This window comes from Bubalus bubalis, chromosome 9 (assembly GCF_019923935.1).
Source record: "Bubalus bubalis isolate 160015118507 breed Murrah chromosome 9, NDDB_SH_1, whole genome shotgun sequence".
Taxonomy (NCBI): domain Eukaryota; kingdom Metazoa; phylum Chordata; class Mammalia; order Artiodactyla; family Bovidae; genus Bubalus; species Bubalus bubalis.
Window position 1 is genome coordinate 60,102,836 of NC_059165.1, and position 16,721 is coordinate 60,119,556.

Here is a 16,721-nt window from a genome sequence, read left to right on the forward strand (position 1 = left end):
TTGCGATTTCCTTCTCCAGTGCGTGAAAGTGAAGTCGCTCAGTCGTGTCCGACTCTTAGCGACCCCATGGACTGCAGCCTACCAGGCTCCTCCATCCATGGGATTTTCTGAGCAAGAGTACTGGAGTGGGGTGCCATTGCCTTCTCCAACTTAACATTACTGAACTATAAATCTTAAAATGGTTCCTTAACCTTTGATTCCTTAACCTTAACCATGATCAATCTTAAGCTATGCTTTTTAAATCACAATTGTTTTAAAAAATTTAAACCAAGTTAAAACATCAATAAGACACCACTTGCTAAACCTATCAGATTAACGAAGACTACGTCCAGTGTTGGTGAGGGTATGGAGAGACAGGTGTGTTCATGAGCTATTAAAGGGGCTGTAAATTGGTAAACAATTAGAAGGGAGGTTTGGCAGTGTCTGAGGTCTTGACTCAGAGCTTCAGGCCCTCACCACTGTTGCGGGAGAGGCAGGGACTAAGGGTCATAAGATTCTGTTCTCACCCAGCTCTGCCACAGAAACTGAAAAGCTCTTCGTTTTGGGCTCTACCTCCCCTACTGTCCATCTGCCCTGCCTCTTTACCCCCCAGTTAAGTCAGGCTGAGGGTGAGAAAGACCAGGGCTTTGGAGGCACAGTCAGTTGCCTGGTTAGGATCCTGGCTCCTGGACTTAACTGTGTTGTCTCAGGCACATGGTCCAACCTTTCCAAGCCTCAATTTCCCCATCTGTAAAATGGGGATAACAAACCCACATCATACAGTTGATATGAGGATTAAATCAGTCAACATAAGGGAAATGAAGTCAATCAGCATGGTTATTTTTTACCTTGCAGAGAGAGTGGATCTGAAGAGGCTTCCAAAAGCTATAAAGCATCATGTTTTTCCAAAAGGCAGGATTTATCTATCCTCTCTCCTCTATACCACAACAGAAAGTCAGCATGGAAATCTAGAGACTGAGATGGGCGATTCCCTGCCCCTCTGCTCCAGGGACTTCCTGGCTTGGTTTTGGGCTCTCTTGTATCTGTCCACCCCCATGTGCAGGTCAATCCAAAATGGACAAGTGGTTCCTGCCTTCCTCCCCTCAGTCTACCCTCATCCTTCATACAATGAAGGCAGAGCGCTGCAGGGCAGATGCAGGGTAGGGGCAGAGACAAAACAGAAGAAAGGGAGAGCTCAGAAGGAGAGACCAAGGTGCTCTGCTTGATAAACCCACTGAGAGGGGCACTGAGATGTGAGGGGGGAAAGTCACATGGAGAGGGCTTGTGAGCTCTGTGGTTTGGTTGTAGAAGCTTCCCAAAAAGCTGGGCCTATGCAGAAATTGGAGGTGAGGCAAGGGCTTGAAGAAGGATGCAGAGGGCCAGGGAGGTCTCTGGTAGATACACAAGTGAGTTGTCTGTGCAGCTGGGCTGTGCAGAGACTGGCCCACAGGTGACTGCAGTTCATGACCTCAGGGGAGCCCCCAAAGTGGAGTGCTCCCAAAGCAGGAGTCCCTGGCTGTGGAAAGATGTGGAAGGAGAAGCTGGCCTGTTCCTCCTGCCCCAGCCCTGTCCTTCCAAATCCTCCTGTGATTGGCCTACCTCAAACGTGAGATAATGCTCCTTCAGCCGGTTCTCCTCAGCCTCCTTGGACTTGATGCCCCGCTCGACCGGGTGACACTTGTGTTCAGCCAGCTCTGCAGTCACCTGCCTCAGCTTATTCTCATGAGAGCGCAGTTGCTCCTCCTGCAAAGATCAGTCGTGGACAGTGAGGTCCCACCCTCAGGGGGTTGTATGGGTGGGTCTCATCCAAAGGAGAGCTGCTTCCCCAAGGGGAAACCGAGGCCTTGCCAGGGCCATCCAACACGCAGGGGCAGAACCAGGTCTGTGCCTGAACAAGTGCACCTCCACCGCCCTCCTTCGTCTCCTCCTACCATCGGCATCAGCTCCCCGCGGAGCCTCCCCAGCAGGCTCAGAAGATGCGAGGCCCTCACTCTCATGTGTGCACACTCCCTGACATAGACACACCATCACCGAAACTCAGCCCGGCGCCCCAGGCTTCATACGAAGCACACAGCCTCTCATACTCATGTCCAGACACATCTGAAGGCCACAGACCCAGGATCACACCCAAAGACAGACAGAGACACTGTCACTACCAGACAAGTGAACAGTACACCCCACCCACCACAGGACAGCCAGACCCTTTTGTGCCTTATGGGCACTGGGCTGCATATGTGTGTGTGTGTGTGTGTGTGTGTATACACACAAACATGAGTGTACTTGAATGGTAAGTGTGCCTGTGTGGGAGCACCAAGAGTGCTGGCACAGCTGTGGACAGTAGCCCCAGGGGCTCCACAGAGAAGACCCCGGACACTGGCCCATCAGGAAAGGGCCCTGACAGGATGGAAAGCATGGTGTTGACCCACTCTCCACCATGCAGGTAGTAGCCCAGCATTTATCCTCTCCTCTCAAAAAAAAATCCCTGAAAAATGGAGTATTGATGTGTGTGTGTGTGCACATGTGCACATGTGCACTCAGTCGTGTCAAACTCTTTGTAACCCCATGGACTGTAGCCCAACAGGTTCCTCTGCCCATGGGATTTTCCAGGCAAGACTACTGGAGTCAGTTGCCATTCCCTTCTCCAGGAGATCTTCCCAACCCAGGGATCAAAACCATGTCTCCTGTGGCTCCTGCACAGGCAGGCAGATTCTTTACCACTGAGCCACGTGGGAAGCCCAGGAGATTTTTAAGGATTACAAAGAAACATTTAAGGGTAGATGAGGGAAGCAGCTGGATGAAGGGTTCTCCAAGTCTTGCCTGTCACTCGCTCCTCACAACACACACACTCACAACCATTCATGCCCAGACACACAGGACACCCACAGACCACAGCACATCCACTGGACACACCGCCATCAGCACACCCACACCACCGTGCGGGGTATGACCTCAGTCTCCCTGTGTGTAAGTGGGAGTGTGGGCGGGGGGATGGAGAAGAATGTCTGCTCCTTCGGCTTGTCTCTCACGCCAGGGCCAGGCACCAGGTAAGCACTGCTGAATGAGGGGCCGGGGAAGGTGGTGTCGTGAGCCCAGGAGCTTGTACCTGGCAGAGGCGAGTGGTGCAGGAGGGCAGCAGAGGCCGACAGAACTTCTTCATGGAGCTGACGGCAGCGGGGAAGGAGGGCGCTGAGAAGATGGCAGCCACCAGGTTGATCCTCAGGATCCAGGACAGCATTTCCTCTTTGCTCCTGGGGACCAGAGGGGAGGGGAGGGCGCACCGGCTTCTCACAGTAGGACTTCCTATCCCCCACCCAGCACAGCCAGGCACAGAGAGGCCACAAAGACCTCCGTGTAGGCGGGCAAAGGGGTAAGGGAGGGTGGCAGGATGGGGGCTGATGGGCCTGGTCATGTCTGCGTAGGGAGCTCCCTCTGTCCCAGCTCCCAGACAAGACCTGGATTTCCATGTGAACATGAAGCTGCCCAGCCAGGTCCAGAGCTAACGGCTTGGAGCTAGTGAGTCTAAGACCAGCAGGGGAGGTCAGAGGCAGCTGGGCAACTGGTCACCCCGACTCCGCCCTCTCAGCCCTGCCCCGCTGCCTGGTCCGGCACATCCACTCCTATCCTCAGAGTTCACCTGCCAGTCTCCCCCCTTTTAAGTTCATCTGATACATGAAACCCGAATTTCAAGTCACAGAAGGATGAGGTACAGGGGTGTAGAAAGAAGGCCTTATGGAGAAACCATAGGGTGAGTTTTCCATGCCCATCACCCCAACTTTAAGTGCAGGATGATTTAGAAAGAGTCCATCTGCCTTGTATTTAAAGACTTCAGTGCACATCAGAATCACCTTGAGGTCTTATTAAAACACAACTGCTGGCCCACCTCCAGTGTTTCTGATTCCAGAGGTCTAAGGTGGGACCACAGAAACTGCATTTCTAATGAGTTTGGGGGTTATTTTTGACCACACTGGGCAGCATGCAGGATCTTAGTTCCCCAATGAGGGATTGAACCTGTGCCCCCTGCACTGGGAGCAGAGTCTTAACCACTTGACCACCAGGGAAGTCCCTCTAACAAGTTTTCCAGGAGATGCTGAGGGATCACGCTTGAGAAACACTGCTGTCAGGAGGGACCTGAACTGTTTGTTTGTGCCAAGCAATTACACTTGCTCTCATGGCTGCTGTGCCGGGGAAACTAAGGGCACCTCCCCTGAGGTAGATGAGGCAAGGGTGTGGGGCAGGTCCTGAGCCCAGGGTGGGAGCAAGGGGGCGCCCACTCCTACTTACGGTGCCTGGAAGAGGAAGACCCTCCAGTCAGCTGTCTTCAGCTTGAGCACATTGGACTTCTTGCTGTAGTCAGAGGCCCTGGTGGCCAGAGCGTGGTGCACACGGATGGCATTCTTCAAGTCACCCTCGGACAGGGCTTTGTCAGGCCTGTACTCATCCTGGACAGGCCAGGTCAGGGGTGGGCAAGCCTCTGTCATCACCAGGCTCTGGTCTGCTGACCCGTACCTCTACCCTCACTATCCCTCCCCGTCATTCTCCTTCTCTCTGTCCCTACACATCCCACCATCTTTCAGCTGCTGCCACTCTGATACCATACCCACCTCAACAAGAATCATCACGCACTCCCAGCACCCAGTTGGCCCCAAAAGCTTGAACAGGCCTTACTCCTCTGAAACCCCCTTTAAAAGGCCCTTCTCTGAAACCACCAAAGCCCTCGGTGAGCCAAAGTCAGGTCCTTGATGTGGGAGGATCCAAGATCTGCCTAAGGCCTAGGCCTTTCCCAAGACCCTCTGGGCACCAGAAGGCAGGGGCTGAGTTGGCCCTTCCTGGATAAAGATTCTGGGGGAATCTCTCACCTTCTGCAAGTACAGAATGGTCCCTTTGAGCACCGCGTAGAATTTCTTCCAGCCACGCCTCCCACGGGGCGCTAGGGAGGGGGGGCTGTGGGTAGTGTGGCCATAACACCCATCCCAGTATCTCCTCCCCTGTGTCCCCCTACATGTCTGCTGGAATGTGCATTCCCAGAGGAGCAGCCAAGGGTGTGCAGACCCTCTCTGGACTAGCAACCCTCCCCATGCCCCTTCCCCGCCTGACACCCACTCCTCTTGCCATCCATGTCGGCATGAGTCTTCCGGGTCAGCACACCATGCTTGTAGGTGGTGGCGCTGAGAGCTTGCGGGACATCCAGGAAGGGGTTGCTACCATCCAGGATCCGTGTCACCTTCTTTGTGCCTGTCCCAAATTTGTCATCCACCAGCTCAGACAGTGATTTCCTCAGCTCATCTTCATCACTAGGAAAGTACTAGGCTTGAGTACCACCTCCACAGAGGCCTCATCCCCATGCCAACATGCCCTTTCCCCACCAAACACTCCTCTGGAGTGTTAGAGGTGAGGAGCAGAGACAAAGGGGTTTCAATTCCAACCATAGATCCAGACCTTTGACCTAAGTCTCCAATTCTGACCTTTGTCCTCTGAAATTTGATTTTTGGCTGGCCTCCAAGCTCCAATCTTCATCTTTGATCACAAAGTTGGAGACCTTACCATCTTCAGACTTACCCCCTGGTCTTCCCTCACCTCTCTGAAAGCCAAGCCCCAGGGAGAAGTAACCCATGGGCAGACTGCCCAAGTCCCAGGGACATGGTAAGGGACAGAAGGTCAGTAGATTAGGCCCCTAAAGTCTAGGTTTCCCACTGGAGCCCTGGTAGAAAAATGCCAGCTCTCCCCAGTTGGGTTGGGTTTCCTAATAATCCCTGCCTGGGACCTTCACATGGACCCCAAGACCCAGGCTGCCCTGGGGAGTACAGCAGAGTGGGGTGGCAACTTCCCCAGAAGCCTCTTATAGTCTTCCCAATCAGCAAGGTCACCACACCTCTTTCCAGATGGCTGGGTACCTCCAGGGGAAGAAGTTAGGGGGCAGTCATGTCTCCCCATTGCCAAGAGCAGTCACCACTTCAATATGGTCATATTACTAGAGTTGTAAAGGGACTCAGAGCTCATGCCTGTCTATCTCCCCAAGGGGAAAGAGATATACCATCATTGAAAATAGTGGCAATATCCCCTGAACAGAAAATCTGTTGTGAACATCATGAAACTAAGTCAGTTTAATCTATTCCATAGCTGTAAAACTGCACACTATTTATCAGACAGAAAATGAATCCAAAGGGGAACTCAACAGCAGGAGCTGGCCAGCTGGTCAGGGGTCACCAGGGCCCTGCGTGGGAGAAATCAGCACCATGGAGAGTAACCAGCATGACTTCCCTGTACCATCAGCCACTCCCTCGCCCCACTCCTGGTAATTCTCTCCCCGTATTTGTGCTCATGGGCACTACTCACATGGCCCATTCCAGTTTTTCATTCTTGATGGAGTTGTAAAGGGTCTAGGAGAGGGGGAAAGAGAGGAGTTCAAAGAAGAGTCAGAGTCCATCTACCTCTAGTGATGTGGATGCAGTGAGGGAGTACCTTTTCAGCCAGTGGGGCAAAGTGGGTGTTTGCTTCACATTTATTGGACAGGTGAATGAATGGGGTGGGTGAGTATTGTTTAGATGACTGGATAGACTGAGGATGAGTGGGTAGATGAGCCGAGAAATAGGTGGGTGAGTGTGTATAGAGGGCTGTGTAGGAGAGTATGTGTCGGCGATGGATGAATGGGTAGGTGTAGGGACAGGTGAATGATTGAGTTGCAGGGTGGGTATGTGGATGGAAGGATGGATATATGGGAGGATGGGTAGATGGGTGGATGAGTAGAAGGGGAGTAGGTGGGTGAAAGGACTGGGATCATTTTATTTTACTTAAAAATACACTTTTAACTAGTTCTTCCTGACAGTGAAGAACATAATTATGGTAAGAAGAGTGATGAAGGCAATGTTCATTTTCTGACCTCCAGACTCACTATCCAATTTCCCACCTGATATCATCAGTTCCCTCTAACTCATCCTCTAAAACTGAACTCATCACCTATCCCCCAAAATATGCTCCTATTCCTCCAAGGTGGAGAGCTGACCAAACTTGAAAAGCCAGAGTTTTTCAAAAGAAACTTTTCAAAAGTTTTCAAAAGAAAACTAGATTCCTTGTGATGTTTAAGGAATGAGTGGGCTTTGCCCTGTGGTGATGATACTGATGCTGACGGTGAAGGTGGTGGTGGTGATAAGGGTGATAGGTGAAGGTGATGGCGGTGAGAGCTGTGACAATGGGTGGCAGTGTCGAGCACTATCTTGACAGAAATAATGATAGTGGAGCACTAAAAACAAATCTCACAAAGCCTACCCTCTGCCTAACTCAGGGAACACATAACTAGTCATGTGTTGAGCTGGATGGTCTCTACCTCTGTCCCAAAGCCATCATTACCCTGACCTCAGAATGAAGAACTTGGACCATCAGGATTTAGTGGAGCAGAAACCTCTCTCCTCCCCACCCACCCTGAACACAGCTGGGAGCATGGGGACCCTTAGCAAGTTATACCTTCAGCAGGTCTTTGGCAAAGTCTTGGCCATCATTCAGCTGGTCCAAGTTGGCAATGAATTGCTGGCAGGACATCTTCTTGCCAATGTTCTGTAATGGAGGAATGGTTCTGCCTGAGAGTAGGGATGGAGCCTGGTATGGTCTCCACCCCCTGCCCTGCCCGGCCAGAGGGGATGAGGCAGCATCAAGGGCAGTAATGAAAAAAGACTGCCTGAATTTCCCTTTGTCACTCCAAGAGTTTACAAAACTCTTTCACATTCAAGATTCTATTTGATCCTCAAGCATCATGAGAGGTTGGGGTTCTCCTCAAACCCAGAGGAAGGAGTCAGGTTAGATGAAATAACAGCTGACATTTGCCAGGTGCCTAGCACGTTCCAGGTATTGTACTTGACATGCATTATCTTATTTCCTTCTCACAACAAAGAGAAGGTCAGGTGGGTGTTATTATTATCCCCATTTGAAGGTAAGGAAATTGAGGTGCAGGAAGGTGAAGTGACGTGCCCATGATCACACAGCAAGGAAGTAGAAGGGCTGAGTGTGTCTGACACCAAAGCCCGTGCTCTCACCCGCTACTCCATGGTTAACTCTCCCAAGGTCACAGCACCAAGACTTGAACCCAGGCCTCTTGACTCCTGAGCAGAAGCTCTGTGTATTCCGTCACAACTGTCTCACCCTCTCACCTGTACAGAGGGGCGGCAAGACCTCCAAGAGGTAGGTGAAGTGAGGGAGAGTTTGGCCTTAAGAGAATCAAAAATCAATTTCCACCAACATACATGGGTACCCCATGCTGAGCTGCGCTGGGACCAAGGGAACCTGAGCAGATGGTTTCACTCCAGGAGGCACAAACAGACAAAGGGCTGGAATGACTGTACCCCAAATTTCTGCCTTTTTTACCAATGATTAGAAGAGGGGCTCCAGCCCCCCAAACCCAACATCTGATGTGCGTACTTTCAGACTCTCTTTGCAGTGTCCATGCTTGAGGAAACACTGATGGCACTTCACCATTGAGAAGACAAAGTCCCTTGAACACTAGATATTTATTGGTGTAGGATCTGGTGGATTTAGGTTTGCTATAAGGCAGTGTTTCCCAAGATTCACCTACAGATGAGAATAGGAATTCCCCCTGAAGGATTTCATAATCAAATAAGTTTGTATGTTTCAGAGCTTTCAGTGTGCTTCTGTGGGATTGAGAGTCTCCAAGGAGAGGATTCGATGTAGTTTCTCAATTGCTCCATTTTAGCAACGATTCTATTAACACCATGTGGGACATTCACACACCACAGGAAATAATTCAGAAAACAATGACAGAAAGTTTCATAAGTAGCTGATGAACAAGAATTTCTACACCTTTTCCAAAGGACTAAGGAGAAATGATCCTACAAATGCCTTAATATGTGTTTCATATGTCTATGTATATATTTTACATGTACATCCATGTATGTATGTATATATTAATATAGTCATTTATGTGTACAGTCATAATTAAGGAATATGAGGGCAATGTTGATCATACTGTCTGAGTTCCACACACACACACAGTGAACATTCCCAAGCCATCAGTAAGGGGTGGGTGCAAAATCAAAAAATTACCAGGCAAGAGTTATAATCCTAGTAATGACAGACTCTCTTGTTGCAAATGAGCCTTTCCATCAGAAACAACTGCTGGTCAAAATATTAATAAAACATCTGTGCGAGAAATATAAGAGCAATGAGGACTTCAAGGGCAAAGGTCTTACAAAGAAGAGAAACATGGAGAGGGGAGGCCAACAAGGAGCAGCCTTCCTCTTCAAAGCATCTGTCAGTTCTCAAGCAGTGGACAAAAGAGTGAGCAACTGAGTGGTCAAAAGGACTAGAAAACGAAAATTGGAACTCAGGGCCCACCGAGGACCAGGGGCCTTGGGAAACACACCAGTCACACTTCAAAACTTGAAATTAAGAAAGGAAGGAAATTCTTCAGACACAAGAAAAGTTATCCCAGATGGAAGCCTGGCGAAGCAGAAAGGAATGAAGAGCAACAAAAAGGGTAGCTAAATCTAACAACTACTGACTGTGAAAAATAAAAATAATAAAGTTTTCTGGGGAATAAAATATAGAAAGAGATACAAACAGTTAAAAGGATGATAGCAGTAGTATGTAAGTTGAGAAGACAAATAAATTAAGGCATTTTAAGGTTATTTCATTTCCTAGGACATGGTTAAAGTACTTTAATAAGTGAGAGATATATATTGCAAGCCACCAAAAGAATTCTAAAAGAATTCACAACTAACAAGCTAACAGGGGAAAACAGTATTCTAAAGAAATACTTAAATAATCCAAAAGCAGGCAAGAAAGGAGAAAAAAATTAAGCAATATAGACCAGATGAGTCAAAGAGAAAATGAAGAGTAACCTGATATGCTTGAATTCAAATATATTAGTAATTTATTAAATGGTCAAATTAAAAGGCAAAGATTAATAGACATCTATTAAATATAAGGAGACAGAAATCTTGGGAAAAGGATAGAAAAGATATGCATGCAAATACTAGCAAAAGAACTCCAGTATAACTACACTAATAACTGACAAAATAGACTTGAAGGCAAGGAGCATTACTACAGAGACAGTTTATAATAATGAAAGGGTCAATCTACCAGAAGATATAAACATTCTGAATTTGTATGTACCTAATAACATAGTTTCAAAAAGTAAAAGACAAAAATTGAACTAAAAAGAGAAAGACACTCACAGTCCTGGTTAGAGATTTTAACACTGCTTTCTTGGTAACAAGAAGAACAAGAATCCTAAGCAATTAGTTTGCTAATATCAATCAATTAATGCTAACCAATTATATAACCTAGATAAAATAAGCAAATTCCTAGAAACACACAAACTACTAAAACTTGCTCAAGTATAAACAGGAAACCTAAATAAACCTCAAAAGAAGTAGACATTCACTCAGCAATCAAAAACCTCACAAAAGAAAAGCCCAAGACCAGATGGCTTCACTAGTGAAGCTTACCAAACATTAAAAAAAAAAAAATTAACACTAATACTTGGGACTTCCCTGGTGGCTCAAATGGTAAAGAATCTGTCTGCAATGCAGGAGACCCAGGTTTGATCCCTGGGTTGGGAAGATCCCCTAGAAAAGGGATTGGCAACTCACTGCAGTATTCTTGTCTGGAGAACTCCATGGACATAGGAGTCTGGTGGGCTACAGTTCATGGGGTCATAGAGTCAGACATGACTGAGCAACTTATGTTTAACATTAATACTTCTTGGGGCTTCCCAGGTGGTGCAGTGGTAAAGATTCCACCTGCCAATGCAGGAGACACAAGAGATGCAAGTTCAGTGCCTGAGTCAGGAAGATTTCCTGGAGGAAGAAATGGTGACCCACTCCAGTATTCTTGCCTGAAGGACTCCATGAACAGAGGAGCCTGGCAGGCTGCAGTCCATGGTATCGCAAAGAGTCAGACACGACTGAGCAACTGAGCACACGATACTTCTTAAGCTTTATCCAAAAACTGAAAAAGAGAGAATACTTCCTCACTCATTCTATAAAACCAGCATTACTCTGATACAAAAACCAGACAAAGAATTCACAAGAAAATAAAACTATAGAACAGTATCCCCTATAAATATACATGTAAAAACTCTCAATGAAATACTAGCAAAATAGCAGCATAGTAAAAGGATTATATACCATGATCAAGTGGAATGTATCCCAGGAGTACAAGAGTAGTTCAACATATAAAAATCTATTAACATAATACACCACATTAATAGAAGGAAGACAGGGAGAAAACACATGATCCCTGCAAAAAGGGAAAACTTTTTCTAACCATATATCTGATAAGAGTATAGTATCTAGAATAGAGAACCTTTACAACTCAACAACAAAAACACAAACAGACCAATTAAAGAAAAGCAAAAGACACCGGTCAGAATGGCCATCATCAAAAAGTTTACAAACAATAAATGCTGGCGAGGGTGTGGAGAAAAGGGGATGCTCTTGCACTGTTGGTGTGAATGTAAATTGATACAGCCACTATGGAAGACAGTTTGCAGATTCCTTTAAAAAAAACTAGGAATAAAACCACCATATGACCCAGAAATCCCACTCCTAGGCATATACCCTGAGGAAACCAAAATTGAAAAAGACACATGTATCCCATTGTTCATTGCAGCACTATTCAATAGCTAGAACATGGAAGCAACCTAGATGTCCATCGACAGACAAAGGATAAAGAAGTTGTGGTACATATACACAATGGAATATTACTCAGCCATAAGAAGGAACATATTTGAGTCAGTTCTGATGAGGTGGATGAACCTAGAATCCATTATACAGAGTGAAGTGAGTCAGAAAGAGAAAGATAAATATTGTATTTATATACAGAATCTAGAAGAATGGTACTGAAGAACATAATTACAGGGCAGCAATGGAGAAATAAACATAGAGAATAGACCTATGAACACGGGGAGAGGGGAGGAGAGGGTGAGATGTATGTTGAGAATAACATGGAAACTCACATTACCATATGTAAAATAGATAGCCAATGGGAATTTGCTGTATGGCTCAGGAAACTCAAACAGGGGCTCTGTATCAACCTAGAAGGGTGAGATGGGGAGGGAGATGGGAGGGAGGTTGAAAAGGGAGGGGATATATGTATGCTGCTGCTGCTGCTAAGTCACTTCAGTCGTGTCCAACTCTGTGCGGCTCCATAGACAGCAGCCCACCAGGCTCCCCAGTCCCTGGGATTCTCCAGGCAAGAACACTGGAGTGGGTTGCCATTTCCTTCTTCAATTCATGAAAGTGAAAAGTGAAAGTGAAGTCACTCAGTCATGTCCTACTCTTCGTGACCCCATGGACTGCAGCCTACCAGGCTCCTCTGTCCATAGGATTTTCCAGGCAAGAGTACTGGAGTGGGGTGCCATTGCCTTCTCCGGATATATGTATATCTATGGCTTATTCATGTTGAGGTTTGACAGAAAACAACAAAATTCTGTAAAGCAATTATCCTTCAATAAAAAAATAAAAAGAAAAGAGTTAAATTTTTTTTGGGGGGGGTAGAGTTAAATATTTTTAAGAAGATGAAAAAGTTCTGGAGATTCACTGCACAACAATGTAAATAGATTTAATACTAGTAAAGTGAAAGTGAAGTCGCTCAGTCCTGTCCGACTCTTTGCAACCCCATGGACTGTAGCCTACCAGGCTCCTCCATCCATGGGATTCTCCAGGCAAGAGTACTGGAGTGGGTTGCCATTTTCCTTCTCCAGGGGATCTTTCCCAACCCAGGGATCGAACCCAGGTCTCCCGCATTCCAGGCAGATGCTTTAACCTCTAAGCCTCCAGGAACTATACATAAAAATGGCAGTGATGGTAAATTTCATATTATGCATATTTTACCATGATTTTTAATATTTTTACCACAATTTTAAATAATAATTATATATCCCCCTCCAAGTGGGCAAGGTACTCGCAAAGACATTTCACCAGAGAAGATATACAAATGGCCACAAGCACATGAAAATATGCTCAATGTCATTAGTCATTAGGGAGATGCAGATTAAAACCAAAATGAGTTACCACTTCATACTGACTAGAACAGCTATCACTAAAAAAGGAAAGGATGAAAAGACATGTTGGCAAGGAGGTGAAGAAATTGAAACCCTTATACATGACTAGTGGGATTTCTAAATGGTTCGGCCACTAAGGAAGTTTCACAGTTCGTCCAAAAGTTAAACATAGAATTACCATATGATGCAGCTGGTCTTCTCCGAGGAATTGAAAACAGGTGCTCAAACAAAAACTTGTACACAAATGTTCAGAGTAACACTATGCACAGTATCCAAAAGGTGGAAATAATACACATATTCGTTAAAGGACAAATGGATACACGAAATGTCGCATACCCATTCAATGGAATATTATTTGGCCATAAAAACAAATGAAATTATGGCACATGCTCTAATATGGATGAGCCTTGTAAACATTACACTAAGTGAAAGAAGCCAGATATGAAAGGCTATGTACTATATGATTCCACTCACATTAAATATCCAGAAGAGGCAGGGGCTGGCAGAAGGAGAGAATGGGAAGTGACTGCTAATGGGTACAAGGTCTCCTTTTGGGGTGATGAAAAGTTCTGAAACCAGAGAACGGTGATGGTTGCACACTGTGTGAATGTACTTAACTCCACTGAAGTGCACAACTTAAACTGGTTAAAATTGTAAATTTATGTCTTATACATTTTACCACAATAAAAAAAATCATTAAGGATATAAAAGATTTTTACAACATAGTTAAAAAGCTTGACCTTATCAACACATATAGAACATTACAACAAACAACTACAGAATACACTTTCAAGTCCATGTGAAACAGCTACTAAGATCAATCTCTCTCTGGATGAGAAAGTAAGACAGTCAGTTGCAAAGAAGTCAAATCATACTGGGTAAATGAACAACAGCCACCAGGCCAAAAGTTATATACCAGAAAAGGAAAAGAGAGACGGAAGAGAAGGGAAGGGAATGGGAGGGGAGAGGGAAAGAAAGGGAGGAAAGGAGGGAAGGAGGGAGGACAGGAAGAAAGATGGAGAGAAAGAGAGACATGCCCAGAACACTCCAAAGCCAAACTGTTTTGGCTTTGGAGTGATTTGGGACCTCCAAGTTCTCAGTTCCTCCTTTCCTCCCACCAACACTTGGATCAAAAGGGCCTCCAAGCCTGCCCTTGACCCGAAAATCTGTTCCCACAGCCTCTGTCTCCAATAAAAAAAGTTATGATTGGGTGGGCCACAGCCCCATTCCAAGGCCTTCTCTGCAGGTCTAGTGTGACCTACCTGAGGTCAGAACAATCCCAGCCTGTCTTTAAGTCTTCCCCTTCTCAAAGCAGAATGAAACAGGCCAAGCAGAAAGAAAGTAGATGTCATCCTTCAGAGCAAGGGAAGGGACCAGTCAAAAGTCTCTTGGACAGGAAAACCCTCATCATTATTTGCAAATCTAGACTAAACCTGAGTTGCACTTGGTGCTCCTTCCAAGTTCTAATATATGAGGCTTGTTCACCATCTGAGAATGGGCAGGGCCTCCCCGCCGCTGCCAGTCTTCAGAATAGTATGCTGACCTGTGCATTTGTCCCTCAAGTCCTCCACCATCCAGCCCCAACCCACCTCCCCAGCACTCCCACTGCTAACCTCAAGCAGCCCAAGTGTGAGAGAAATTAAGCTTTTCTTGCAAAACAACTTATCTTTGTTTCAGCTTGGAGGTTCATAGCGCAGCTTCTCCCACCATCTCCTCCCGCCTCTCCTGGCCTCATCCTCGAGACTTCTCCTGCTCTCACCTCGACATTGACTCCATCAACCAGTGCTAGTGGCTGCACATCCACAGTACATTTATAATCTCTCTCCTTGTCTCCATCTCCAATTCTAACCCAAGCCCCCATCCTCTCTTGTCTGGAGGCTAAGCTCACCCTCCTCTGACATCCTTCCCTTCCAATTCACCCTGTCATGAGGAATGAGCGTTCCCTACTCCCAGCTAAGGCCATTCTCCATCTATGCCCAGCTGTTCATCTCAAGGAAAGCTTTGATTTTCCTTTCTCTCTCCTGCATCATCAGTTTCTCCTTGCCTGACTAGTAGATCCTAGTGGCATATACACAACACCCTAGTCAGATTTAAAACAGTCTCTCCTAAAAACAAATATTGTATTTTAATGCATATTATGTGGCAGCTAAAAAAAAAATGGTACAGATGAACCTGTTTGCAGGGCAGGAACAGAGACACAGAGAACAAACATGTGTACACAGAGTGGGAAGGAAACGGCGGGATGAGTTGGGAGATTAGGATTGACATATTATGACCAACCTAGATAGCATATTGAAAAGCAGAGATATTACTTTGCCAACAAAGGTCCATCTAGTCAAGGCTATGGTTTTTCCAGTGGTCGTGTATGGATGTGAGAGTTGGACTATAAAGAAAGCTGAGCACAGAAGAATTGATGCTTTTGAACTGTGGTGTTGGAGAAGACTCTTGAGAGTCGAGATACAACCAGTCCATCCTAAGGGAGATCAGTCCTGGGTGTTCATTGGAAGGACTGATGCTGAAGCTGAAACTCCAATACTTTGGCCACCTCATGCAAAGAGTTGACTCACTGGAAAAGACTCTCATGCTGGGAGGGATTGGGGACAGGAGGAGAAGGGGATGACAGAGGATGAGATGGCTGGATGGCATCACTGACTCGATGGACATGAGTTTGAGTAAACTCCAGGAGTTGGTGATGGACAGGGAGGCCTGGTGTGCTGCAGTTCATGGGGTTGCAAAGAGTCAGACACGACTGAGCGACTGAACTGAACTGAACTAGTGTATTAACACACACTACTATGTGTAAAACAGATAGCTGCTGGGAATCTGTTGTATAACACAGGGAGCTCAGCTCAGTATTCTGCAATGACCTTGATGGGTAGGATGGCGATGGGAGGTTAGAGGGAGGACCAAGAGGGAAAGGATATATATATATATATATATACATATGGCTGATTCACTTCATTATACAGCAGAAACTAACACAACATTGTAAAGAAATTATACTCCAACTTAAAAAAGAAAAGTCCCTGCTAGACCCCTCCAGCCAGTGGCTCACTTCAGGATCCCATTCAAAGCCAAATATTGCAAAAGAATTCTCCACAGCCTCCACTTCCTCACCTCCTATCCTCACCTCCACCCACTCCATCCTGGCATTTGGCCACTCCACCTAAAGTACTTTTGTAAAGGGCTCCAATGACCTTGACCATCCAATGACAATGACCCACCAATGGCCATTCCAATCCCAAAGGCTGTTTTTCTGTTGTTGTCTTTCTTGACCTCATGACAGCCTTTTATATAGTTGGCTACTTCTTTCTCCTTGAAACACTTTCTTCTCTTGGCTTCTGAGACACCACACACTCCTGGTTTTCCTCCCATCTCCATGGCTGCTTCAAAATGTCTCCTTCTGCTCTGCTTGTTGCTGCTGCTACTGCTAAGTCACTTCAGTCGTGTTTGACTCTGTGTGACCCCCATAGACGGCAACGCACCAGGCTCCACCATCCCTGGGATTCTCCAGGCAAGAACACTGGAGTGGGTTGCCATTCCCTTCTCCAATGCATGAAAGTGAAAAGTTCTTGACCTCTAAATAATGCCATGACCCGCAACAAGGTCACCAACCTGCCTCTCTCCCTGAGGCACTCGGCCAGTCCCATGGCTTTCATTCCATCAGGATGACAGCGACCTTGTCACCCCATCACTCTCTGGCATCCCAGATTCATTTATCCCACCACCT

At 46.5% G+C, this 16,721-nt stretch overlaps 1 protein-coding gene across 4 annotated transcripts in view; it reads right to left on the reverse strand.

Moving 5' to 3' along the window:
- Window positions 1–16,721, reverse strand: part of PSD2 (pleckstrin and Sec7 domain containing 2) — a 59,494-nt gene that overhangs the window by 6,309 nt on the left and 36,464 nt on the right. For 3 of the 4 annotated variants that reach the window (XM_044947599.2, XM_044947597.2, XM_045166583.1), the window contains 7 exons: window positions 7,438–7,528; window positions 6,313–6,356; window positions 5,080–5,270; window positions 4,836–4,906; window positions 4,261–4,418; window positions 3,083–3,227; window positions 1,579–1,722 (listed from right to left, as the gene is read on the reverse strand). In XM_044947599.2, coding sequence (XP_044803534.2) covers window positions 1,579–1,722; window positions 3,083–3,227; window positions 4,261–4,418; window positions 4,836–4,906; window positions 5,080–5,270; window positions 6,313–6,356; window positions 7,438–7,528 — 844 coding nt within the window. The remainder of the gene's footprint in view (window positions 1–1,578; window positions 1,723–3,082; window positions 3,228–4,260; window positions 4,419–4,835; window positions 4,907–5,079; window positions 5,271–6,312; window positions 6,357–7,437; window positions 7,529–16,721) is intronic. The other variant, XM_006070795.4, reaches the window with a different exon arrangement.